The sequence below is a fragment of the Stegostoma tigrinum genome, chromosome 6 (assembly GCF_030684315.1).
Source record: "Stegostoma tigrinum isolate sSteTig4 chromosome 6, sSteTig4.hap1, whole genome shotgun sequence".
NCBI classification, from domain to species: domain Eukaryota; kingdom Metazoa; phylum Chordata; class Chondrichthyes; order Orectolobiformes; family Stegostomatidae; genus Stegostoma; species Stegostoma tigrinum.
Genome location: NC_081359.1, coordinates 73129346 through 73155274, shown reverse-complemented (window position 1 = coordinate 73155274; position 25929 = coordinate 73129346). Strand labels below are relative to the sequence as shown.

General features: G+C 39.8%; 1 protein-coding gene across 3 annotated transcripts in view; it reads left to right on the top strand.

The window, feature by feature from the left end:
• The window catches only part of xpo4 (exportin 4), a 121549-nt gene that overhangs the window by 85366 nt on the left and 10254 nt on the right, over positions 1–25929 (top strand). For all 3 annotated transcript variants that reach the window (XM_048532221.1, XM_048532223.1, XM_048532220.1), the window contains 7 exons: positions 4909–5051; positions 7722–7867; positions 9211–9388; positions 10330–10489; positions 12464–12633; positions 14159–14333; positions 17908–18201. In XM_048532221.1, the coding sequence (XP_048388178.1) occupies positions 4909–5051; positions 7722–7867; positions 9211–9388; positions 10330–10489; positions 12464–12633; positions 14159–14333; positions 17908–18201 (1266 nt within the window). The remainder of the gene's footprint in view (positions 1–4908; positions 5052–7721; positions 7868–9210; positions 9389–10329; positions 10490–12463; positions 12634–14158; positions 14334–17907; positions 18202–25929) is intronic.

The following is a 25929-nucleotide window of genomic DNA, read 5'->3' as shown; positions in this document are numbered from 1 at the left end:
CAATATATCAAAGGTCTGTAGTTATTTCAGAGAAATTTGAATCAAATAAAGTATTTCAAAAAGTCATCAACAGTATGTATTGCCCAACTGCCTTCGGTGAAGGCCAGACCGTACCCAGGTTTCTGCTAATGCTGTTTGTAATCAGATCATTAGGATGTGCCAAAAGTTATTCCCCTTCTTTGAGAAAGAAAATGTCTCATCTGTGCAACTTGTAGCCTACTTCTAGCTCCCATCAAGTATTAATGGATTGATTAATTACATAAAACTATAAACAACTTTCCATGTCTTGCCTTTGTATTTTTACCCAGGATAAATTATACCCAACAATCCACAAATTTTAGTAGAAACACAAAAATTAGCTAAAATGAAAAATGGCCCAGGCAGTTTAGTAATGCTGTGATTATCCTGCTACTTTTGTCTTAGTGATCTTGTTTTATTTGGCCACGTTGCCCAGTCCTGATTGTGTTAAAGCCAAGTGTGAGATCTCTCCAAAACCCCTGAGGTCATGTATTGCAGTAAGATTTCAGGCTATTGAAAAATGTAATTTAATACAGAGCGCATTAACTAGCTTTCCTAAATCTTTTTTAAATGTTTCATTTATGTTATTATTTGGGTAGTAGCTGCTCGGGAACAGAAATCAAAGTAGAGTTTCATTTCCATCTACCCAGTAAAGAAAAATGATTGCAACATAAAGTGAAAACTGCTGTGGAAACTCAGCAGCTCTGGCAACATATGTGGATGGAAAGAATAGTTCATTTTTTGGGTCCAGTGACCCGATTCGTGTGGGATTTGCTAACTGTGCATTTACCTGAGAAGTACTGAACCGTTAAAGGATGAAGGAAGCCCTTCATTTAACTGAGTTTCTGAATGTGACTGACATGTAGATGTTATAGCCAGCCTGTGCGGACATGGTATGAAACACTTCTGGAGCAAATGAAACTTGAAAAAATGCTACTAATCCAGAGATGGAGACACTGCCACTGCCCCAGAGGATTTGCTGTGACGTGTAACTTTTTAAAAGCTGAAGTGCAAACGTACAATGTGAATTGGAGTTACGCTCACTAACAGCTGTGATCAATTTGTAATGTGTTGTGTGGCAAATTTGAGCTCTGTTAATCTATTATGATAGAGAATGTGTTAACTGCACACAGAAAATATTGGTAGGGCTGAGAAATCAGCATGAATTTATGAAAGGAAAAACTGTTTGACGCCTCTGTTTAAGAGTATTTTGAGGAAGTTACAAACAGATAAAGGAGACCCAGTTGATGCTGTTAAGATCTCATTTCAAACTAACATGCCATGGTCTGGCAAGCGACAGGAAAAGCTTCTTTAAAAAATAGACAAGGTACCAAGGTGATAAAGCCGCAAGATTCCATGGTTTGAACAGACAAAGTGAATTTTACAATACAGAGATAGAATAGTAGCGCAATCTGTAATAGATATAGACAATGTATACTGTATCATAGAGAATTAACATGCAGTAAATTTGGATAACAGACAAACTATAGTCACACACCTCACGGTACATGAGATATGGTAATAAAATGATATGGAATGAGAATTGATCATGAGGCAGAAAACAGTAGGAATAATCAGTTAATTCTCTGGTTGGCATGCTGTAACTAGTGGAGTATTGCAAAAAAATCAGCGCATGAGCTCCAGCTATTCACAAACAATATCAATGATTTGGATATGTAGAATAAGATTTGTTGATGACACAAATTTAGGTGGAAATGAATAGAAAAGAGGCAGCAAGGGCATTTAGACAGGCTGGGAGAGCAATAGCATGGCAGATTGAATAGAATGTCGAAAAAAATCAAAGTTTTCCTCTTTGATAGAAAAATTAGAGTATTTCTTAAATGAAAAGAGATTGGGAGCCATTGATGTCTGAAAGGAAATGTGTCCTCCTTCATGAGTCACTGAAAGCTAGTGTGCAGTTCAGCATGCAATTAGAAAGGCAAATGGTGTGTTGACCCTCTAATCCAAGAGTATTTGAACAGAGATGCAAAGAATTGTATAGAACCTTGAAGAGACCACCCCTGAAAGATTGTATATGGTTTTGGCCCCACCTAAGGAAGAATAATATTTGTCTACTTTCCACAGGAGTACAACAAAGATTCACCAGTCTAATCCTTGAGATTGAAGAATATTAGTTTTTATTTGTGGATGTGTCCGGCACTGATTAGATGGCATTTATTGTCTGTCCCCAGTTGGTTGTGGCCACGTTAGTGGTAGGCAGTTCCTTGAACTGCTGCTATTCATGGGGTGTAGAGGTACACCACTCTAACTCGATATGCCATAAGTAAAACATGCTTCAGTTAATATAATTTGTATATGCATACATGACTATTAACAGTAAGGAACACTTGTACCAGAAGAACTGTTTGGAATCTGTTTTTTTTTTATTTTTTAAAAAAACAAGAGTTCCTTGTCGGGATAGTAAAGCGACTTGGCCTGTGTTCTGTAGAGTTCAGAATAATAGAAGGTGATCTTGTTCAAACACAATTTTCTTTCAGGAGTACAGGGTAGATGCAAGAAAGCTGCTTCTGTTGGGGTGTTAGACATTCAGAACAGAGATCAGGAATCTCCACTCAGGCGGTGATGAACATTTGGAATACTCTACCATAATGGGTTGTGAAACCTCAATCGTTAAGTATGTTCAAAACTGAATTCTAGAAAACTGAGGGGTGCAGGGATAGTGTGGGAAAATGGCGTTGAGTCAGGAGATAAACCATTGGCTTGTTAAATTGTGCAGGCTTGAGGGGCTGCTTCGTTTACTTCACCTACTTTCAATATTTCTGCACTTAACATAGTCAACGACTTTTATGTATTTTCAAACCCACAACCTTTTTGGGGAAAGTGGCGGTTGCATTAGATTAAAAACTTCTACGTATAATCTCCATGTAGTTTGTTATGCATATTCTTCGAAAGAACTGACTCAAAAGAACTACATAGGTTTTAAAAACATGGGGATAGAAACATGAATTAATGTTGACCACAGATTCCAAACAGTTCTTCTGGTACAAGTGTTCCTTACTGTTAATAGTCATGTATGCATATACAAATTATATTAACTGAAGCATGTTTTACTTATGGCATATCGAGTTAGAATTAAAAAGCGTTTGTCTACTCAATTTTCGGTTATCTTATCCAGATTTCATAATGAACAATAACTTGTGCTTTTAAAGTAATAAAACTTCAGAAAGTGCTTCCAAGGAAAGTTGTAAAAACAAAATACGAAACCCAGCCTCATTAGGAGATATTAGATTAGATGACTAAAAGTTTGGTTAAAGTAATAAGTTATAAGGAGTATCCTAGAGGAAGGAAATGAGGTAGGTAGGGTAGAGCAAATCTTAGGGCCTGCGCACCTGAATGCATAGACATTCATGGTGGAGTGATTTTAAATTGTGAATGCTCAAGAGCCCAGATATCTCTCAAGATTGTGGAAATGGAAGAGATTATGGAGTTGGGAGGAGGTCAGGAAGAGATTTGAAATCAAAAATGAAAATTTAAAAATCAACTCATTACTTGTCTGGCACCAAATAAAGGTCAAGGATATTTGTTGATGGGTTTTGGTGCAAGTTAAGACATGGGCAGCAATGCTTTGGATAATCTTAAATTAATGGAAGGTGCAATGTGGGAAATAAACAAGGAGTGCATTGGAACAATCAACTTTAGAGGCGTGGCTGAGACATTGCATAATTTGGCATTGTTATGGAGATGCAGAATTTTGCTAATGGTGTGAAAATGAGGCCAGAACCCCAACTTGGGATCAAATTGATCTTAGGTTTGTGAACAGTTTAATCTTACACACTTGTATGGGAGAGGGTTGGAATTCATACCTAAAGAAAAGAATGAAAAATAGTAGCTTTCATCTTTGTGATATTCGGAGGAAATTTTTGTTCATCCTGTCTGACAGAGAGGACTAAATCTGAAGGGAGATCTGTTAACAATAACAATTAACATGGTAACCAGGGTAGGAAGTTGAGTGGTCAGCAGTTTAAGTAGGAATAGCATTGGTGGAGTAGAGATCAGGCTTGTGGATAAGAGGGGTTCAAAGAGGGCATGATGGGGCTAAAGGTATGAAGCTTAAAGGAATCATAAATCTCGCAACAATTATCTGGTTCTTTGGTAGGACCACACCTGAAGTGAAATATGGAGGGGCCAATATTTACGCAATAACGGAGTGGGAGGGTGGTTGCTCTGTGAGAAAGGATGTTGATAGTTCAGAATAAGTGATTTGGAATGTGAGATTGACAAAACAGTGGTGTGTCTAACTACCAGACTGCAAATAACAGATGGTTCCACTAGGGTGGGGAGAGAGGATGGGGGAACACTGTGACAGAATGTAACAAGCAAAGCAATTTGAAGGTGTTGAATTCAGTATTGACCCCGGAAGGTTGTAACGTACCTAGTTTGAAGGTGAGAGGTTGCTCCTCCTGTTTTCACTGTTTTACTGGAGCATTGCAGCATGCCAAGGACGGGAGAAGCATTTTCACTTGTTATCAATATTTTGAATTCTTTATTCAGAGTAATGTTGGTGGACCATTATGAAATATATGTTAGGCTGAAATAGACAGACTTTTGGTCTGTTTTGTTCTTGAAACTGGAGAAAGAAAGGCAGGGGAAGAATTAGAGCAAGTTTGGCCAGGTGAAGTTCAGAATAGGAAAAAGGGGCAATATAAACAGTTAATTACACTTGATACTCTCCACTGACCATCTAGGAAATCTTTAAAAATTTTAAAAAAGTAACCCATTTCCATTCTTTTCCATTTCAGAGAGAAGTAAAAATAATGAGGCAAAATATGTAGTCAGTTGATGTTTAATATTTTAGGTAAACAAATTTACCATAGAACTTTACGTTGAAGATTTAAAAACTTCCAATATCTAATATTTGTCTTTATACAGACCACCAATGGTGTAACGTCCCGTGATGAGGAAGAAATCAGTGAGATTCAAGAAGATGACCGAGAAATGTTCTCGGACCAGTTGGCAAGTATAGGCATGCTAGGAAGAATAGCAGCAGACCACTGCATACCTCTTCTTATAAGGTAGGTTTATAAAATACTGGCACAGGAATTTGATACAACTGACCTAAACTATCATCTCAAAATCTTAGAGTCATATCACCATGGAATTGGTTGCAATTAGAAGCATTTTAAGTATGTGTTCTGGACAGTAATTATTATTCCCCTGAAAAATCAGATTGAGAATAGATCAGTTATTTCCCAGTTTTATTGCTGCCCAATCCTGAATACATTGTCTGTTTAACAGTAACACTGATGATCTGTTTCCAGTCTTGTGCCCAAGAAGCAATTGTAAGGTAGCATGCATGATAGGCTATCAGTTCGTGGGGACTATTGTAGCTGAGCTCAATTCTGACTTTACCGCCATCCTCTCACTACATCAGGACTGTTTGAAGGCAACTAGACGTGAAAACTGAACTTATTTCCTATTCTTTTATCAAAGCTAGTCAGACTGCAGGCATAGAGGGGTTGTTTCTGGATTCTGAGCATGGATATAACTGTTGGGTACTGTGGCTGGGTTTTTCGAGTCAGGGTCTGGGGCAAGTGTCTTATTACTATTCAGTCAGGAGTTGGTCAAAGTTTTAGTAGTCCAAATTTTTGTGTAACTAATCAAAACTGCAGCAGAGCCTCCCAAATCCTCTGATTTAAGTGAGTATTTTCAGAAGGCTCTGACCAGAGGAGAATTGCCCAGTGGAATCTTCAAATTCTGCTACAATAAAGGTAGCTACAACGGAGTTCTGTTGGGCCCCTGTGTGTAACTCATATCTATACTTCTAAGACAACTGTCTGACCTTACTAGACTGAATCTGGAACATTTGAAGCAGAGGACAATATTGGTATCTTGGGAGTTTGCAAGAAAGTAAAAGTATTTTGTATTAGTCTGGAAAAGAATATTTACAGGCACCAAGTGCCAACTGGCAGCTTACTTTGTTGTATATTTCCATGGCTCTATCGAACTAAAGTGAAATCAATACAACATGATTTCTGCTTTGTCAGCCTTTTCTTGTTCCTGTAGTACATTCATTTAGATCAATGGGCTAGTATGGTTAGTGGTATTGAGATAACACATGCAAACTGAAGTTGAGGTGTAACATAACGCTGTCAATTAGGAATGGTTTTATAGCAAAGCCAATGCAGATGAGACCAAATAACCGCGCACCCCTTAACCCGAAGTTCTGAAGAAGTCACATCAGACTCTGCTTCTCTCTCCACAGATTTTACTCAGTTTTCTCTCCATTGGTGCTGTCAGACCTGCAGAGTTTCTCCAGCAATTTCTATTTTTGTTTATTTCGGATCCCCAGCATCTGCAGTTGTTATTTTAAAACTAAAACCAGCATTAACTTAACTTTACTCAGTAGACAACTAATACTTTTGATCAAATCTGATGTTTTATTGCAACTAGCTATGTTACAGCATTCTCCACAAAAACAGATTCTAATGGGTTCATGCCTCCCTGCTTCATCTAGTCATAATCGTGAATAGTTATTAAAAGGCACTTCCCATGATGGGGGTAAATTCCTGCACTGACTACCAGCAGTAAGATCAATGCTGTTAATTTCTCTTCCCAGTCTGGGCAGGTCAAAATCTTTAAAGTCCCAAGGGTTGTGGTATTTTGACCAGAGACTCCGATTAGAGCCAGTTGTTCATAAAGAAATTGCAGCTTTCCCTGCTGGCCACGTCAACTATAGTCTCTTGTCTCTGGAAGCTCCTCTGTCTCTGTCCAAAAAAAAAAATCAGATTGAAAGTCTACCCAAAGTTAGCCCAGCTTTCCTAGCCTTTTGTTATTAGATGTGCACGTTGTAAACCTTGCTCCAATAGTGAACAACTTAGAAACTTCATGGTAAGCAACGTAATGTTCAACTGTGTTCTGAATGGAAACTGAGAGTGGGTTGTCACATCTCATTGTGCAGGTCAACATTCTCCATGATATTTCTGATGAGTAAAAGTGATTGTTGCAACTGTTGGATTAAAGTTTAGAAGCTGTACTAAGATGTGCTGTGCCTGATAGGCACACACGTCAGACTTTGAAAGAGAAGACTACAATGTTTATATTGAGCGATGCCAGATATTAAGTGTAAATACATCTGAAGTATGATGCCTTTGTTCATGGGAATTTTCTGTTAATAGTAGTGCATGAGGTTGACATTTTTTTTTGTAGCCTGTGACTATTTAATATTTTCCAGGGGACAATATATGTTAAAATAAATGATCCGAAATTGAGTTGAATAGACATCTATATGTTTGATCAAGTTGTTCATAAGATTATTCAATAACTGTATCATTTCGACATTTTAAATTTTCTAAAAATGAGAGCATATTTTATCTTGCATTATGATGTGATAAATGATAAATGTTAGTTTTTGATTTTTATTCAGTGATGGTGTAATGTCATAAGTCTTATTTGCCCTCCCCATACGCTCTTGTATTTTTCCTTAGAAATGTGTTCCAGTTTTCATTAAATTGACCAATTTAAAAGCATAGCAATAAGCACTGTGTCCACTTCTGTACCAGCGCAATTGTACAGAGCCAATCATGCATCCTAGCTGTTGCTGCACTGTGCTATGACCAGGAACAAAAATGAATAACTTCTTTTTACTAGTGTTTAGAGATTTCTTGTTATAAGTATTTAGTAGTTAAATGCTATTGTATGGATTCTGTAATTTTATAAACTAAATTACCTTTTGTCTGCTGTAGCTTGTTAGAAGATAGAGTAACAAGACTTCATGGTCAGCTACAAAGACAACAGCAGCAGTTTCTTTCATCACCAGGGCCGGCATCATTGGATAATAAAGTACTAGATGATTTGTACGAGGATATTCATTGGTTACTTTTAGTCACGGGTAAGTTAACTTCTGAATAAATTGTGAAAAATCTAGTGCAAAGTGAAACTAAGTTAATTTTGGCGATGAGGCAATTAGCTTTCTGAAAGGATAAATTCTCTTTCCGGTTCTTATCAGAATGGAGCTTAAAGGTTAACAATGATAATTGGGATATCTAATTACAGCTTGAGGAATTTGTATCTAGGATCAAGACACAGTTGCAAAAAAAACAGACACTGGTCTTGGTGAAGAAGTAGAGACATGTCACTGGTCATAGGACAGGAATGGATTCTGACAGCCAAGTGGTGAGGCTTGGAAACATTTGCAATTTGAGAGTCTGTTGTGGTGAGATTATTATCTGAAGGGACTTGGGCCTAACTCCTGTTGGGATAAAAACTGAATTTCCATCTAGGAATAATGACCCTGTAATTGAACTTAAAGCATTATGTGCCTCCCTAGAGGGAGAATTTGTAGTTTTGTATGGTGTATCTTTGTATAGACTATTTAGAATGAAATGTATTTTTTTATTTGTAGTCTCATTCATAAATTAATGTTTAAATTGTTGGTTTGATTTGCTTGTTACAATAAATTCTTGAAAAAATGATATCTTGTCCATTGATTTTGCTTTCCAGTGATGTAATGGTGATTCATTTCTTTTAAAAATGTTATCTGTAAGTGGGGGAAGGATTATAACATTTTAAATATATTAAATCATTCAAGTTTTTAATGGTTGTTTATATTTTTCTTTTTGACTTAGATTCTCTAACATAGCTGTAACTAAATTTGCTAATCACCAAACCTTTTTACAATCTTTAATCTGTACAACTCATTGCTTTGAAATTATCATTTCAAATTATGTGCTACCATAACCTACCTTTAATGCTTCTGAGAATCCAAGTGGGTGTATTATGCTGGAGGAGAGACAATTCTTGGTAAGGTTGAGTGCTGATTTGAGATCATAGGTAACTGCGGTAATAATTAGCCACCTCTAAAGCATTTCAAGGAGACAGATTATTTGAAAAAGGCTTATACTTGCAGTCTTTCAGATTGGTTTTTCACAATGATGTGGATGGACTTGGATTTTTGTTGTGAATAGCTCCACATTCATAGGCAGGATATTTGTACCTTTACAACGAAGGTCCCATTTAGTTGAAAGAATCATGATTTGGAAATCAATGTGTGTGGAGGAACAGGTGTGCTTTAAGGAGTTGCATTATAATTTTTTTCTGTTTCATGAGCTAATTTGTTCTATGAAATTTATTTTGGTCCTATGTACATTGTGGCCTATCAATATATATATGAAATTAGTATTATAGAATACAAAACCAGTACTTATAATCTGGTATCTTTGTTAACATTACTAGGCTACCTCTTAGCTGATGATACTCAGGGAGAGACTCCTCTTATACCTCCAGAGATAATGGAATATTCCATTAAGCATGCCACTGAAGTTGACATTAACACAACACTTCAGATTCTTGGTTCTCCAGGGGAAAAAGCTTCCTCCATTCCAGGATGTAACAGAACAGATTCTGTGATTAGGTAAGAGGTTATTTTAAATTATTTGATTGGAAGGAAAATTAGTATGGTAGATTTTACAAATTTGTCTGAAACTAATCATCATAATTTAAAACACTATCCTGTCGTAACAATAACAATGGGACCTCTTGAGAGTAATAAAACAAATGAAATTCATGCTACACATGTGCAAGGAAATGGCCATCTTCAACAAGAGAAAATCTGATTATCTTCCCTTAACTTGCAAAAGCATTATCTTCATTAAATTCCCCACCTACGACATCCAGAAGGGTACTCTTGATCAGAATGTATTTTTGAGGAGTTGGCAATAAGCTGGAGATTCTGGTAAGTACCTCACCACCTGACTCCCCAGTGCCTGTCCACCATCAGACTCAAGTCATTCAATAACTTTTTAGTAATAGTGCTGGATGGATTCTCACTCTATGAAAGATTTTTATATTTAAATTTGTGCTAAAGGTGTACAGTCCTTTTGTTGGTCATTGATAATATACACAGTTACTTTTCTTTTTAATATAGTTATCTGTAGAAGTATATTTTAAATTTGATGTTTACGTTGCCTTTTTCCAGTTCACTTGCCATTGTTTTATTGTTATTGGTTGAACTTTAAATTGTGGGAGATTCGAGGACTTAATTGGAATGGAAAATTGGAGGACTAGGAATGGGTCAAGAGCATGTATAATAGGTGGCCATTCTGAAATTGAATTTATTACACACCAAATAAAGTTGAACATTCCATCTATGTATCTCTATTCATATCCTCCGCTCTGGAGTTAGAACAATTGTTTAATAAATATCTTCAGCCAGTTTTCATCATAAAACAGCAATTTAAGCTATCAGTTGGATAATTCTTGCCCATATCTTTCATATTAAACAACTGCTTTATATGTGACAAACCATCTTGATTCTAAGTCCTATTTAAAATGACCTGAAATATCAATTTCCAGGTTGTTAGCTGCTGTGCTGAGAGCTTCAGAAGTTGAGTCTCGAGCCACAAGGGCAAACTTAGCAGAACTCCTTAGTCCACAAATGGGAAAAGATATTATGTGGTTCCTGAAACGGTGGACAAAGACCTACCTTTTAGTAGATGAAAAACTTTATGATCAGGTGAGGAATTGTGTGGTTTTTTAGGTGTTTAATAACGAATATACTTGTAGATTTACAAACTGCCATTTCTTAAGCAATTTTGAGGATTTTCCTTCAGATCTGGTCTTCCTTATCTATACTAGTATGTTCACTTAATTATTTTTAAATTCTTATGCATGCCCCCTAATTGGACCTGTAGTATGTGCCTGTTCCTCTTCATAACTGGATGAGTATTGTATCTGGTAGGTCATTGCATCCCTTTGATGACTATAAGCTTTAAAGTAGACTGTGGTTTATACTTTTATATTTTTCACTGTTTTGTACCTATATATTAGCCTGACTGCTGATTTTCTTTGATTTAAAAAAAAGTACGTTCAGTCCTACCTGTATAATTGGTAGATTGGATGTAATGAGTTATTGTAGAATGATGCTTCTTTGTCCACTTCAGGTAGGAGCAATTCTGTGTAATTGATAGGTTGATTTTAAGAAAGTTTGAAGAATTCTTCATCCATCCCTTTCATGTGTATCCAACAGAAGTCATGCTTTTGGGCCACTGTTTGGCATGAAGCCCTTTTACCCCTGCACAGTATTGGAATCACACATTCCATAGGTGATTGGATCAGTATCGGTATCTCTTCTTGGGAATACAGTAATTCATTTAAATTATTAGTGTAGTTAGCATCTCTGGAAACAGTTAATATTTCAGCATGTGCTTTTACAAGAATTGAAAAGGATTAGCGCTTCAGGTTTTCACACCTAACTTCAAAACTCCCTTGTAGTGTTTTCTGTATTTTTACCAAACTCTGGGTAAAGAAGCTTCTCTTAATTTGCTACTAGATTTAGTAATGATTAGTTAATATTTATAGCCCCTAACATTTGAATCCTCAGAGCAGAAACGCTTCTGTATCTGCTCTATTGAATCCCCTTATCATTTTAAAGATTTTTGCTGGGTCACCACTTAGTTTTTTTTCCTTTTCTAGAAAGTACCCCAGCTTATTCAGTCTTCCTGTTATCTGTCATTTTATAGTGCTGTATCCATCCAAGAGTTTTTTTAATCTTCTCCAAATCCTTTGTGGTTTTTATAAAGCAGAGACTAAACTATTCACAGTATTAAGTTTTCTTTTCACATCAAAGAACGTTCCTAGGTTTGAGCAACTGCTTGTTGGATGGACAATCATCAATAAATTTGGTTTGGTCGTTTAATTAACATTTTCAATTTCCTAAGTTACTGGTTATGTTGCATTACATTGTGAAATTTTATCTTTGTCTTCTGTCCCTTATTTATGAAAGAGTAAAAGAATTGACTAAGAATAGCAAGCTAAAGGGATCTTTTTCTGGTGTTTGGGGAACAAAGAAGTGAAGATCAGAATGTATTGTGGCAGTTGCAATTATGCAAACAAGATTAAAGTCCTAGTTAGTTGTTTGCATTGGTTTAAGCCAAGGACTTGAGCACCAAATTTAGTCTGAAGCTTGATTATTGAAGGAATGCAACGTTGTTGGACCTGTGCTCTATGTAATAAGCTAACCTGAGATACCCGCTACCTGTTCAGATAGAACCCATGATGTTATTAGAAGAGGTTTTCTCAGTAATTTGATTTTCTCTAAAAACAGCCCCCCTGAGAAATACATTTGATTTACCAATTGCCTACTGTTTGTGCACAGCCTGTCCCTACAAACTTGAGATATTGAAATGATGATCATATGCTATATTGTCTTTATTCTATAGACATGAGAAGTACCATGAGATGCAATGTGCAAAACAACTCAAAAGTGAAAAATTTGGAAGTAGTTTTTAAAGAAATCAGAGTGGGTTTGAAAAGCAACAAAATTAATAATGATATAAAAATAATTTGACAAATTTACTTGTGGCTTCCCAAGAACATGAAGATAGTGCCCTGTTATTATTGAATAAAGCTTTACTAAGTGTCCTGTTAACCTAAACAGGTGAATAAGCATCAATACTACTTTGCAGAAGTATATCGTTTTTCCTTACAGATAAGTTTACCATTAAGTACAGCATTTGGTGCAGATACTGAAGGTGCACAGTGGATTGTTGGTTACCTTCTGGAAAAAGTTATCAGTAATCTTTCAGTGTGGATTGCAGAACAGGACCTGGCAAATGACACGGTCCAACTCCTTGTAACACTAGTAGAGAGGAGAGAACGGTGAGTACTCTGCAGATAGTAATATCAAAACAAAACTCGTTAGTTGTCCTGATTTAACAGCTAACTTTCAACGGTTAATTTTTCTCAAATCATTTTTTATTGAGCAATATTTTGCCTCTTCCCTATTTATATTGCCACTATTAGAAGCTTATTCTTCAATTCTTTTGTGTGGCATTTAAAGGAATAACCAACATTGAAATTATAGACCAAAGCTGGTCCAGGTCCATTTGACCCTTGTGTGCATTGAATTTAAATCTATCTTGTAGGCCAGTTTTTGCAGGTCCATTTTCCTCCTTTATCCACATTTCATGTTCTTCATACGGACCCTTTGGTAAGTGCTATTTGATTTAGCATTATCATAGATCATAGAATCCCTACAGTGTGGAAGCAAGGGATTTGGCCCAACGAGTCCACACTGACCCTTCAAAGGACATCCCATCCTTTCTACCCTAACCCTGCATTTAGCATGGCTAATCCACCTAGCCTTAACAACCTTGGACACTGCAATTGCATGGCCAATTCACCTACCTTGCACATCTTTGGATCCTGGGAGGATACCATATATAAAATTTTAGAATATAGCTGCTCCTTAGTGGCTTTCTTCGTAATTTAAATCCTCCTTCCCGGTAAATCTATGTTTCATTTGTTCCAAAGCTACTGTGTCTTCTTACATTATTAATGAACCCAAAATTTCACAAAGTATCTCAGATGTGACCTAATCATCATTTCGTGTTAAATTATCAGGACTTTTTTGCTCTTGTATTCTGTTTTATTTATTAGAAGTTCCTAAATTGTATTTAATTTTTAATGTCTATAGAACCATTTGTTTTTTTTTCCATGAAGCTCTTTTTTGATTCACTTTGCATGTAATTTTTCAGGGTAAGAACGTATAATGGCTTCTTTAGTTGTTTCTCCATTCTTAGCCACGCACTGCCTCACTGAATTGACTTGTACACTAAAGGATAGTTTATTGGAAGCCGATGGTGCTTTTATTATTGTGTGTAGCCTCGAGCAGTGGCCAGCACTCAAAAATGTGATTTCATTAAGAAAATTATGTTGTGCTTTTTGGCAATCATCATGCAGCCATTTGAACCTTTATGAAAAGAACTGATTGCATTGACTTTTAACTTGGAGTAATTCATCAAGCAGCTTATTGATTAGTGACTTTAATGTTCTAAAGTGTATTGTATATAAAAGTTCAAAAGTGTGAATGCCCCAAATATATTCCAAAATAATCAAATAAGTGTTCAAAAGACTTCTAACTCTAAACCTACTGATATAGTAAAAGTATATTTTTGGGAGAATAGGCCTTTTCATTTTGCATTGCATTTCTTTTGTGAGCAGTTAATATCATACAATGAAATATAGAATACGTATTTTTTTTTCCAAGCAAGTGCTTGTTTTTGTTCAAGATTTTAATGCCAATTATAATATTAATTTATGAAGTCATAACTACATTCAGATAATGGCTGTCGATTTGCACATAGTTTTCCAGTAGTTTTAATTGATAACCATTTCCTTTTAGGGCCAATTTAGTAATAAAATGTGAAAGTTGGTGGAATTTGGCAAAACAATATGCAAGTCGAAGTCCACCACTAAACTACCTTCCCAGCAGTGTACAACGAACGTTGATGAAAGCACTGGTTTTGGCAGGATTTGCTCATGTGGATACAGAAACAAAACAACAGTATTGGACAGAGGTGAGAACTGGAATGTGGACAAAGTTGACAATTTTGCCAAAATTTGGGGAGGTTTCTAGCGTATCTAAGGTAAAATATTGAACTAAATATTTCTAAAGTAGAGCAGATTCATAAAGAAACTTCATGCTCAATCCACTGGTCTCCACCAAAGCAGCTGATCTTGGATATTAATTTACTTTCACTTGCATCTCTAGTTGCTCTGTTGAAATATATGTTCCATTCAGTACAGATAAAATCAAGCCGCCTACACTGATAACCTAAAATATATAGCTTGGGGATTTTGTATGCGATAATAAACGGTCGTTGTGTGCAAACGGTCACATCATATCCTAAGTTCAGTTATTTTTGTCTGCATTCCCATCTTCCAAAAAAAATGCATTACCTCTTAAAGGGCAAAGTTTTGCAGGTGGGCAGATTTGGAAAACATTTCATTTGCTGAGGCAGTATTTGAGAACTGTGCAAGGAGAATTCACGTGCTGGTGGAAGTCGTGTGATTAAAAAGTTGGTGGGGGAACCAAGATTAACGAACCAGCATTAGGAGAGAGCCACAATTCTCAACACTACCCATCCAGCAGATTGGATGGCCTAGACACAATTAATGAAATCATTTTCAGAAGCTCTGACTCCAAAGAGTACACTTCAATCTGGAATCAGTGAAGGATATCTGAACATTGCAGTCATGTCTGAAACCAAAATTATGGCAAATACAGCTCTTACTATGTTAAAGGATGAAGCCACAGGTGTTAACTTTTATGCCACCAACTGATCACATGAAACAAAATATCTTTTTTACCAGAACATTGCAAGTCATACAATTTGACAGGGCTGTCTTAACTTGCCAGGTATCCATCACATTTTTAAAGATTTCTAGATTCCTGAGGAATTGTATAGGCTTGCACTCATTTGGCATGGCATGTGCAGTTTCCTTCATGCAAATATGATATGCTGGGAGCTGTCAGTGATACTTTTATAGCAGCAGCAAGCAACAGTACGATTGCTGAATGAATAGGGATTCTCACTGCTTCCGCAGCTCTTGCTGCTTCCTTGTAAAACCACTAGTGTTGCAGATGAGATTCACAGTGATAATTACACAAGTCAGTCGAGTGCAGAATTTTGTAAATTGTGACAATATGTTGTGAGATTCACAGTTTTGTAGTACAAATGGGGAATAGGTGTTCCCAAACGTGATCAAGAGGTTAATGGTAGCACTGCTAATCCTGACCCATGTAGAAATGAAGCAGGCACTGTGCCAGCAGCTGCTGGATGCCTTTGAGACAGATCTATTTGATACACCTCCACAAATGAATGGAATAATATTGTTACAGACTCAAAAGATTTCCCTTCTCTCGCTGGGTTCTTTATGATCTAAGGAAAATTTGAGTTGTGAGCCTTGTATATTAATCACTTGGCCTTTTTGTTATGTAGGAGCTACTTGGCGTTTTTGCATTACATATTTGAGTTATTTATTCCTGCTACTTTCTTACTCTGCATGTCTTTTTGGACTTTTCTCTACCCTGTACTAGCTACTATCCAATGAGCAGTATGACATCATGAAATGCAGCAAAATATTATTAATTTCTTGGTAGAAGTGAGCCTTCTCTTAGTGGATGAGCGTATGAGAGACTGACTGGGCTCCTGTGTTGTTGATTTGAGGCAAAAACAACATCTAAGACACAAACACTAACATGTCCATGTCCACGAGATTCGGTTACGATAGATGATTAGGAGAATGGACTTGACTGAATTTAACATGCCTTTGATCTCCAAGAAAGTGACAACTAAACGTTCTTTAGTCCCTTTTTAGCGAGTGCACTGTTTATTTTGTGATCTAGTTAACGTAATTTACAGACAGTCCCCTCTGCCATTGGTCATTCACTCAATATCAACAGACGCATTGAGATAACTGACTTGATGGGGGAAATTCGCTTAAACTCTTACAACTGCCACCTTTCCCAGGCAGCATGTGTGACTGAAGCTCTGCTGGCATCCTTCTCTTTTTGGCTGTGTCATTAAGATCGTCGTCTATTTACTTGACATGCAGGGATTATTACACATTTGTTCAACCATATAAGTTCTTCTACACTCATATTCTCTGGATATCTGTGCTCTGTTTCACCACATATCAATTCCCTTTTTAGACAGTCAGAGCTGCGTGCGTAAATGGTTGCAGATTGCCCAAGGTAATGTGTAGTTTTTGTTGTTTAGATGCTTCTCAACTGTATAGCAAGTCCTCGTAACTGATGAGGTTTTAATTGATCAGACTGCCTCTAGTGATAGAAGATGGTCAGTGCAGGCAGAATTAACTACACCAACTAATTTCTGTCACTAAGTGAAGCCCAGTTCACGTTCAGAACAGAACTAGAGGAGACGTGGACAGCGGTATCTGATTTTAAAGCTATAAACAAAGGACTGAATCGCAGAATTGTTATGGTACAGAAATCTATGCTCTCCCGTTCTATTTTTTCTTTCATATGTGAATAGCTTTTCCCTACCCACTCTATCCAGCTCACTTGTGATTTTGAGAATCTCTATGAAATCTCTTCTCAGCTATCCCCTTTCCAAGTTGCAATGTTTACAATCTATCCTCATAACTCAAGTGTCTCATTTCTGGAACCAATTTTGTAACTCTTCTGCACACAAGTATTAAGGGTCATTAGTATTAAGTTCATACTGTTTAAAAAGGATTATGGCTTCAGAGGTTAATAGATCACTGTGGGAAAAGCGACATCATGCATTGTGTTCAGATGAAAGCTTGACCTGGCTGAATTTCTGATTTTGTTCGACATCATTGCCGTGATCCTTTAAAGTCAGTTTATGGATAACCGTATACATAACAAATTCTAAACCATGGCTCAAGACCTAAACCCTGGAATTCCCCCTCTGTACGTCTCTATCGAGCCTTCCTCTTTTAAGACATTCCTTAAAAATCTTTCTTTGTTTTAAAATAAAATCAACTGGTCATTTAGTTAATACCTTACATAATTTTGTGTAAACATAAATTCTATACGGATCCTGTAAGGTGTTTTGAGATTTTATTTTACATTAATGTGCATGTGAATGTTAGCTGGGAGTATCTTAGCTCAACTTGCTGGATGACAATTTTGTGACAGAGTGTGACACCAACAGTATGGGTTCAGTTTCTGCACTGGCTAAGGGTTACTGTGAGGGACTGTCATCAACGTCTCCCTTTGCCTGAAATGTGGTGACCCTCGAGTTAACTCACCACCAGTTGTGTGTCTCTAATGAGACAGCGGGCCTGTGATCCAGTAGAACAATGGCATCTTTTACCTTTATGTAAGCTGTACAAGGCAATACCCCAGCTCTCTGATCAGGGAGATCAAAATTGTAATGCAAGCTGAGCTACAATTTAGACTTGTGCCTGTTTGACATTGGTTATTTGATTTATCAGTGGAAATATTGCAGAACTATTTTCAATTAAAAATTAAGTGGATACTCCTTCACATGCTTCAGTCATCCCAGAAAAGGATCATAGCTACGAATCTTGATTATGTTGATTGATGAGAAAAAATCCGTGGTGATTCACTTTGTTGTGTTTGTTTAACAAAATATTTAGGTTCTCCAGCCACTCCAACAACGATTTCTAAATGTTATAAACCAAGAAAACTTTCAGCAAATTTGCCAGGAAGAAGAGGTGAAACAGGAGATCATTGCTACACTGGAGGCGCTTTGTGGAATAGCTGAAGCAACGCAAATAGACAATGTGGCCATTCTCTTCACCTTTTTAATGGATTTTCTCAATAATTGTATTGGTTTAATGGAAATTTACAAGAATACACCTGAGACTGTTAACTTGATCATAGAAGTTTTTGTTGAAGTTGCACATAAACAAATCTGCTACCTTGGAGAGGTAAGTACAGTCTGTCAAATGTACTCTTTTTCTCACATCTTAACTAGTTAGGACACTTCACTGATAAACAACTAGATGGTTCATAATTTATACCCACCCACAGTTAATATTGTTTTCTGTTCTGTGGGGGCGAAAAATGTCTCAAATGCTTACTTTTCGTGATGGTGAAGAACAAATTCCACTGCTTTGATATGCTAGTATAAACCAGTAAAACCTTTGTCTGAAAGCAAAATATTAGCCTTTAGCATGTTTGTGCATTTCTGCTTCTGTTTTTTATTGCTGACTGAATATATAGGACATGAATGAAGGTAAGACAGTTTTAAAAACTGTTGAGGTGAAGATTATATGCCATGTGATTACATCCTTAAAAAGATCATAAAATTCATTTAACTGTTTGATTAGAAATGGCTACAAGTTCTGAACAGGTTGTATTTTATTCGTTGAAGGAGCATATTCAGGTATACTACATTACAAAAGTACTAGAATGTAAAACTCTGCAGTTACGTTTGTCATCAGTTGGATGTGTAAACTGGCTATGTATCTCTGCAGAGGTTTTCTGTATTTTGTTGATTGACAAGAAGAGCCAGTATGTCTGAGTGCCAAGAACATTGCTGCAGAAATTACTCAAGACAGTATCCTGATCACAACCATCTTCAGCTGCTTCGTTTCTTCTCTCTCAAATCATACATGGGGATGTTCACAGGTGACTGCAAAATGTTTGACATAGTCCGCAACTTCTCAGCTACCGAAAGTCCATATACATAAACATAAAGACCGAGACAGTACTCAGCTTGGGTTGTTAAGTGGGAAGTAACATTCAAGCTATGTAAGTAACAGGCAATGACCATTTGCAAAAAGAGAAAAACCAGTCATCTCCCCTTGACAGTGAATGGTATTAACATTGCTGAAGCTCCTACTGCCAACGTCAAGAGGACCAAAAACTGAACTGGACCAGCCATATAAATATAAATGTGGCTACAAGAACAAGTCAGAACTGTAGTAACTCATCTCCTGACTCGTGAAAGCCAATCCACAATTTACAAAATGCAAATCAGGAGTGTAATGGAATACACTGCACTTGACCAGTGGAGTATAGCTGCAACTATACACAAAAAGCCCAACACCATCCAGGACAAAGTAGCCCACTTGATTGGCACCACGTCCACATTCAGCATTCATTCCCATCATAAATGATGTACAATGACAGCAGTGTTTGCCATTTCAGTAACTCACCATGTTTATTAATGGCACCTTCTGCCACTTAGTGGATTAAGAGTAACAGATGCTTGGGAATGCCATCACCTGCATGTTTCTGCTCCAGACCATACACCATCCTGACCTTAAACTCTATAACCGTTCCATCACCATTGCTGTTGCCTGAACTCCCTTCGTAAGTGCAGTACACGCACCTACACTACATGGACTGCAGCAGTTGATTAATCACGCACCACCACTTTCTCAAGGTCTTAACCAGCAACACACCCATCCCATGTAAGGTTTTTTTTAAAAAACTTTGTCTTGCATATAGCCAGTACTGATTATTCATTGCACGATAAATATGAAACATTAACAACAAACAATTGCTTCCCTAAAAATCACAAGATCATTGTTTTAACATGTCAAGTTTCAGGCTTTTCTGGTTATTTCAATAACTTGTTTAATGCAGATACCAACTTGGTGAGGAAACACAGTACTAATAAATTAACAGAGATAGTAGGAACTGCAGATGCTGGAGAATCTGAGATGTACAAGGTGTGTAGAGCTGGATGAACACAGGCCGAGCAGCATCAGAGGAGCAAGAAGGCTGACGTTTCAGGCCTGGACCCTTCTTCAGAAATGACAGAGGGGAAAGGGATTCTGAAATAAATGGTGGGGGATGTGGGGATGCAGAGAGAGGAGAAGATAGGTGGAGATGAGACAGACAGGTCAAAGAGGCAGGGTGGAGCCTGGGGAGGTAGGGAGGAGATAGGTCAGTCCATGGAAGACAGACAGGTCAAGGGAGCGAGATGAGGTTAGTAGGTAGGAGATGGGGGTGGGGCTTGAGGTGGGAAGAGGGATAGGTTAGGGAGGCTGGGCTGGTTTTGGGATACAGTAGAGGGAGGGGAGATTTTGAAGCTTGTGACGTCCACATTGATACCATTGGGTTGCAGGGTTCCCAAGCGTAATATGAGTTGCTGTTCGTGCAACCTTCGGGCAACATTGTTGTGGCACTGCAGGAGGCCCAGGATGGACATGACGTCTGAGAAATGGGACAGGGAGTTGAAATGAGTTGCGACTGGGAGGTGCAGTTGTTGAATGCGAGCGTAGGTATTCTGCAAAGCGGTCCCCAAGCCTCCGCTTGGTTTCCCCCATGTACAGGAGGCCACAGCGGGAACAGCAGATGCAGTATACCACATTGGCAGATGTGAAGGAAAACATCTGCATGTTGTGGAAAGTCGCCTTGGGGCCTGGATGGGGGTGAGGGGGGAGGTGTAGGGGCAGGTGTAGCACTTCCTGTGGTTGCAGGGAGAAGTGTCAGGGGTGGTGGGGCTGGAGGGGAATTTGGAGCAGACAAGGGAGTCACAGAGAGAGTGGTCCCTCCGGAAAGCAGATAAAAGTGGGGAGGGAAAAATGCCCTTGGTGGTGGGGTCGGATTGCAGATGGTGGAAGTGTTGGAGGATGATGCGTTGGATGTGGAGGTTGGTGGGGTGGCACATGAGGACGAAGGGGATAATGAAATGTGAGGCTGGATGAACACAGCAGGCCCAGCAGCATCTCAGGAGCACAAAAGCTGACGTTTTGGGCCTAGACCCTTCATCAGAGAGGGTCATGGGGTGAGGGTTCTGGAATAAATAGGGAGAGGGGGGGAGGCAGACCGAAGATGGAGAGAAAAGATGATAGGTGGAGATGAGAGTATAGGTGGGGAGGTGGGGAGGGGATAGGTCAGTCCAGGAAAGACGGACAGGTCAAGGAGGTGGGATGAGGTTAGTAGGTAGGAGATGGAGGTGCGGCTTGGGGTGGGAGGAAGGGATGGGTGCGAGGAAGAAGAGGTTAGGGAGGCAGAGACAGATTGGACTGGTTTTGGGATGCAGTGGGTGGAGGGAAGAGCTGGGCTGGTTGTGTGGTGCAGTGGGGGGAGGGGACGAACTGGGCTGGTTTTGGGATGCGGTGGGGGAAGGGGAGATTTTGAAGCTGGTGAAGTCCACATTGATACCATTGGGCTACAGGGTTCCCAGACGGAATATGAGTTGCTGTTCCTACAACCTTCGGCTGGCATCATTGTGGCACTGCAGGAGGCCCATGATGGACATGCCATCTAAAGAATGGGAGGGGGAGTGGAAATGGTTTGCGACTGGGAGGTGCAGTTGTTTATTGCGAACCGAGCGGAGGTGTTCTGCCAAGCAGTCCCCAAGCCTCCGCTTGGTTTCCCCAATGTAGAGGAAGCCACAGTACAGTGGATGCAGTATACCACATTGGCAGATGTGCAGGTGAACCTCTGCTTAATGTGGAAAGTCATCTTGGGGCCTGGGATGGAGGTGTGGGGGCAAGTGTAGCGTTTCCTGTGGTTGCAGGGGAAGGTGCCGGGTGTGGTGGGGTTGGAGGGCAGAGTGGAGCGAACAAGGGAGTCACGGAGAGAGTGGTCTCTCCGGAAAGCAGACAGGGGTGGGGATGGAAAAATGTCTTGGGTGGTGGGGTCGGATTGTAGATGGCGGAAATCTCCCCTTCCCCCACCGCATCCCAAAACCAGCCCAGTTTGTCCCCTCCCCCCACTGCACCACACAACCAGCCCAGCTCTTCCCCTCCACCCACTGCATCCCAAAACCAGTCCAACCTGTCTGCCTCCCTAACCTGTTCTTCCTCTCACCCATCCCTTCCTCCCACCCCAAGCCGCACCTCCATCTCCTACCTACTAACCTCATCCCACCTCCTTGACCTGTCCGTCTTCCCTGGACTGACCTATCTGGACTCCCTACCTCCCCACCTATACTCTCCTCTCCACCTATCATCTTTTCTCTGCATCTTCGGTCCGCCTCCCCCTCTCTCCCTATTTATTCCAGATCCCTCACCCCATCCCCCTCTCTGATGAAGGGTCTAGGCCTGAAACGTCAGCTTTTGTGCTCCTGAGATGCTGCTGGGCCGGCTGTGTTCATCCAGCCTCACATTTCATTATCTTGGATTCTCCAGCATCTGCAGTTCCCATTATCACAGGACGAAGGGGATTCTGTTTTGGTGGTTATTGCGGGGTGGGGGTGTGAGGGATGAATTGTGGGAAATACGGGAGACATGATTGAGGGCGTTCTCGACCACTGCAGGGGCTGGGGGTGTGGGGGGGGCGGTGTGATGGTTGGTGGGAAAGTTGCGGTCCTTGAAAAACGAGGGTATCTGAGATGTACGGGAGTGGAATGCCTCATCCTGGGAGCAGATGCGGCGGAGGCAAAGGAATTGGGAATAGGGGGATGACATTTTTGCAGGATGGTGGTTGGGAGGAGGTGTATTCTTGGTTGCTGTGGGAGTCGTTGGGCTTGAAATGGATATCAGTTTCCAGGTGGTTGCCAGAGATGGAGTCAGAGAGGTCCAGGAAGGAGACAGAGGTATTATAGATGGCCCAAGTGAACTTAAGGTTGGGATGAAAGGTTTTGGTCAAGTGGATGAACTGTTCCAGCTCCGCATGGGAGCACAAGGTGGCACTGATACAGTCATCAGTGTAACGGACGAAGTGGTGGGGGTTATAGCCAGTGTAGGTACAGAAGAGGGATTGTTCCACGTAACCTACAAAGAGGCAGGCATAGCTTGGGCCCATGCGGGTACCCATGGCTACCCCTTTTGTCTGAAGGAAGTGGGAGGAATTGAAAGAGAATTTGTTGAGGGTGAAGACGAGTTCAGCTAAGCAGATGAGGGTGTCAGTGGAGCGGACTGGTCGGGCCTTTCTGCAGGGACCACTCTCTCTGTGACTCCCTTGTCTGCTGCACACTCCCCTCCAGCCCCACCACACACGGCAACCACAGGAAGTGCTGCACCTGCCCCTTCACCACCCCCCTCACCCCCATCCCAGGCCCCAAAACGACTTTCCACATCAAGCAGATGTTTAACCTGCACATCTGCCAATGTGGTATACTGCATCTGCTGTTCCCACTATGACCACCTGTACATCGGGGAAACCAAGCGGAGGCCTGGGAACCCCTTTGCAGAATACCTACGCTCGCATTCAACAACTGCACCTCCCAGTCCCAAACCATTTCAACTCCCCGTCCCGTTCCTCAGACGTCATGTCCATCCTGGCCCTCCTGCAGTGCCACAACAATGTTGCCCGAAGGTTCATGAACATCAACTCGTATTCCACTTTGGAATCCTGCAGCCCAATGGTATCAATGTGGACTTCACAAACTTCAAAATCTCCCCTCCTCCTCCCGCATCCCAAACCAGCCGAGCTCGTCCATGCCTCTCTAACCTGTTTTTCCTCCTGCTTATCCCTCTCCTCCCACCTCAAGCCCCACCCTCATCTCCTACCTAGTAGCCTCGTCCTGCCTCCTTGACCTGTCTGTCCTCCCTGGACTGACCTATCTCCTCCCTACCTCCCCACCTACGCTCACCTCTACTTGCTCCATCCCTGCCTGTTTGACCTGTCTGTCGTCTTTCCACCTGTCGTCTTCTCCTATCCATCTTCTATCCGCCTCCCCCTCTCTCCCTATTTATTTCAGAATCCTTTTCCCCACCCTCCCTTCTGATGAAGGGTCTAGGCCTGAAACGTCAGACTTCCTGCTCCTCAGATGCTGCTTGGCCTGCTGTGTTCATCCAGCTCTCCAACTTGTATATCCCTAATAAATTTACACCTTAGTTGAAAGTGTCACGTCCCTGTCGAATCTTGTATACTTGCAAGCTATATGTATTCAAACGAGAAATCATCTTCTTGCACAAAGACCTCAAGATTCTCAAAAGGATAAAGATCTCTACTTGTGAAGATCGCAAGACAAACCTGCACGTGAATGCTTCAGATGGTTTTTAATATTGAATATATTCAGCACTAATCCCTAAAGTGATATTTTTAAAATTCAAATGTGTCAAAATGTTGGTAAAACCAATCCACTGGAGTTGATCAAGCAAAGAAGTGGCTATCCCGAAAACAGATGGAAACTTCTTCATGCAGTCAGCAGAGATGTAAGGAGATATTCTTCCCTCCTCCAGATGCCCAGTGAATCCATAGAAGCAACTGCTGAAATTTTCCCAGTTTCCTTGCAACTTGACTTGGCAGAATATGAATTACCTCCTTAAAACGTATAGGTTAAACTGTACTGAATACAGCTGAAATTTTATGATTGGTCAGACACCATCTTTAATATTTGTGAGGTTACAAGGAAAGTGGACAAGGAAGATTCTATGGATTTTATCTGCCCAAGAGCATTTAGTAAGGTTTCACTGAAGAAATTATTTGCGAAAATTGGAGTACATGAATGTTGCCATCTAGAAAGATAAAGTAGCAGATACATGGAAGCATCACTGCCTGAAAGTTCACCATCCTGACTTAGACATATATTAAATGAAACCAAGTACTGAGGATGTACAGAAGATTTGAAACAAACAGAAATTGCTGGAGTAATTCAGCAAGTCTGTCTGTGGCGAGGAAGCAGCATAAATATTTTGAATCCATTGACCCTTTAGAAATGTATTGCTGTTCCTTCACTGTTAGTAGGCCAAGATCCTAGAACTCACTCCCTAACAGTATGGGTGTATCCATATGGACTCTGCAGTTCAAGAAGCAGCTCCCACCGATGTTCCCTCTGAATTTATTTTCATCTGAGGTCCATGCGGGGCAGTGTCATTGAGAAGCGGGAGCAAATGCAACTGCGCAGTCACAAGCGTTGCTCACTTTCTAAACAGCAACTAGGGATGGAAATAAATGCTGGGCTAGGTAGTAAAACCCATGCCCCTATATGTATAAAATAACTGAAGGTAATCTTTTGGTTTGGGTCAGAAATTGTTTGGTGACAACGTTAAAAGATTTGCCGGACGTGACAATGATGTATTCAAACCTAGTGCCTAGAAAAATGCGGGGAGCACATATGTGGAAACAACACCATTGGCAAATTCTCTTCCAAGCATATTCCATCCCTCACTGTCACTGGTTGAGATACTGGAAATCCATGACAGCACTGCACGTCTACCTATGCTTTATGGACTGCAGCAGTTCCAAGAAGACAGAAGTTCAAGGACAAGTAGATGCCAGTGCTTTTGACGTAGCTTGAGTGAATTAAGAGGGGAAACAAAGCTCTGGTTTTGTCTGCTTTTTGCATGTACTGGCTAATGGCCTGCAAAAACTGATGAAAAATAGACATAATTGAATGTAAGAAATCATAGGAAGAAATTAATGTTAAAATTGTCTTTGCTTGAAAAGTAATACGTTTCACTGTCTTATAAGCAGAAATGCTTTAATTTTGCCAAAATTTCTTTCCTTTAGTTCAGTAGCTCTTTGCTACAAAAAGTGTGAAGTTGCATCACTTTCGTTGCTGGATCAGGAGGCTCTAGGTTCAAATTTCAAACTTGGAGTTTAATCATCACTAATGCTCTGTTGCACTGTTAAAAGATATGTTCAATATCAGGTATCATTTTTCCAAGCATGCACATAATAGATCCACTGATACTTTTTAAATAGTAGTAGGGGCACTTCCCTGGTGTCCTGATGGAATGGAAATCGTAACCAATGCCAAAACAATCTGTTCACCTGCCTCATTTGTGAAAGCTTGCTGTACTGTT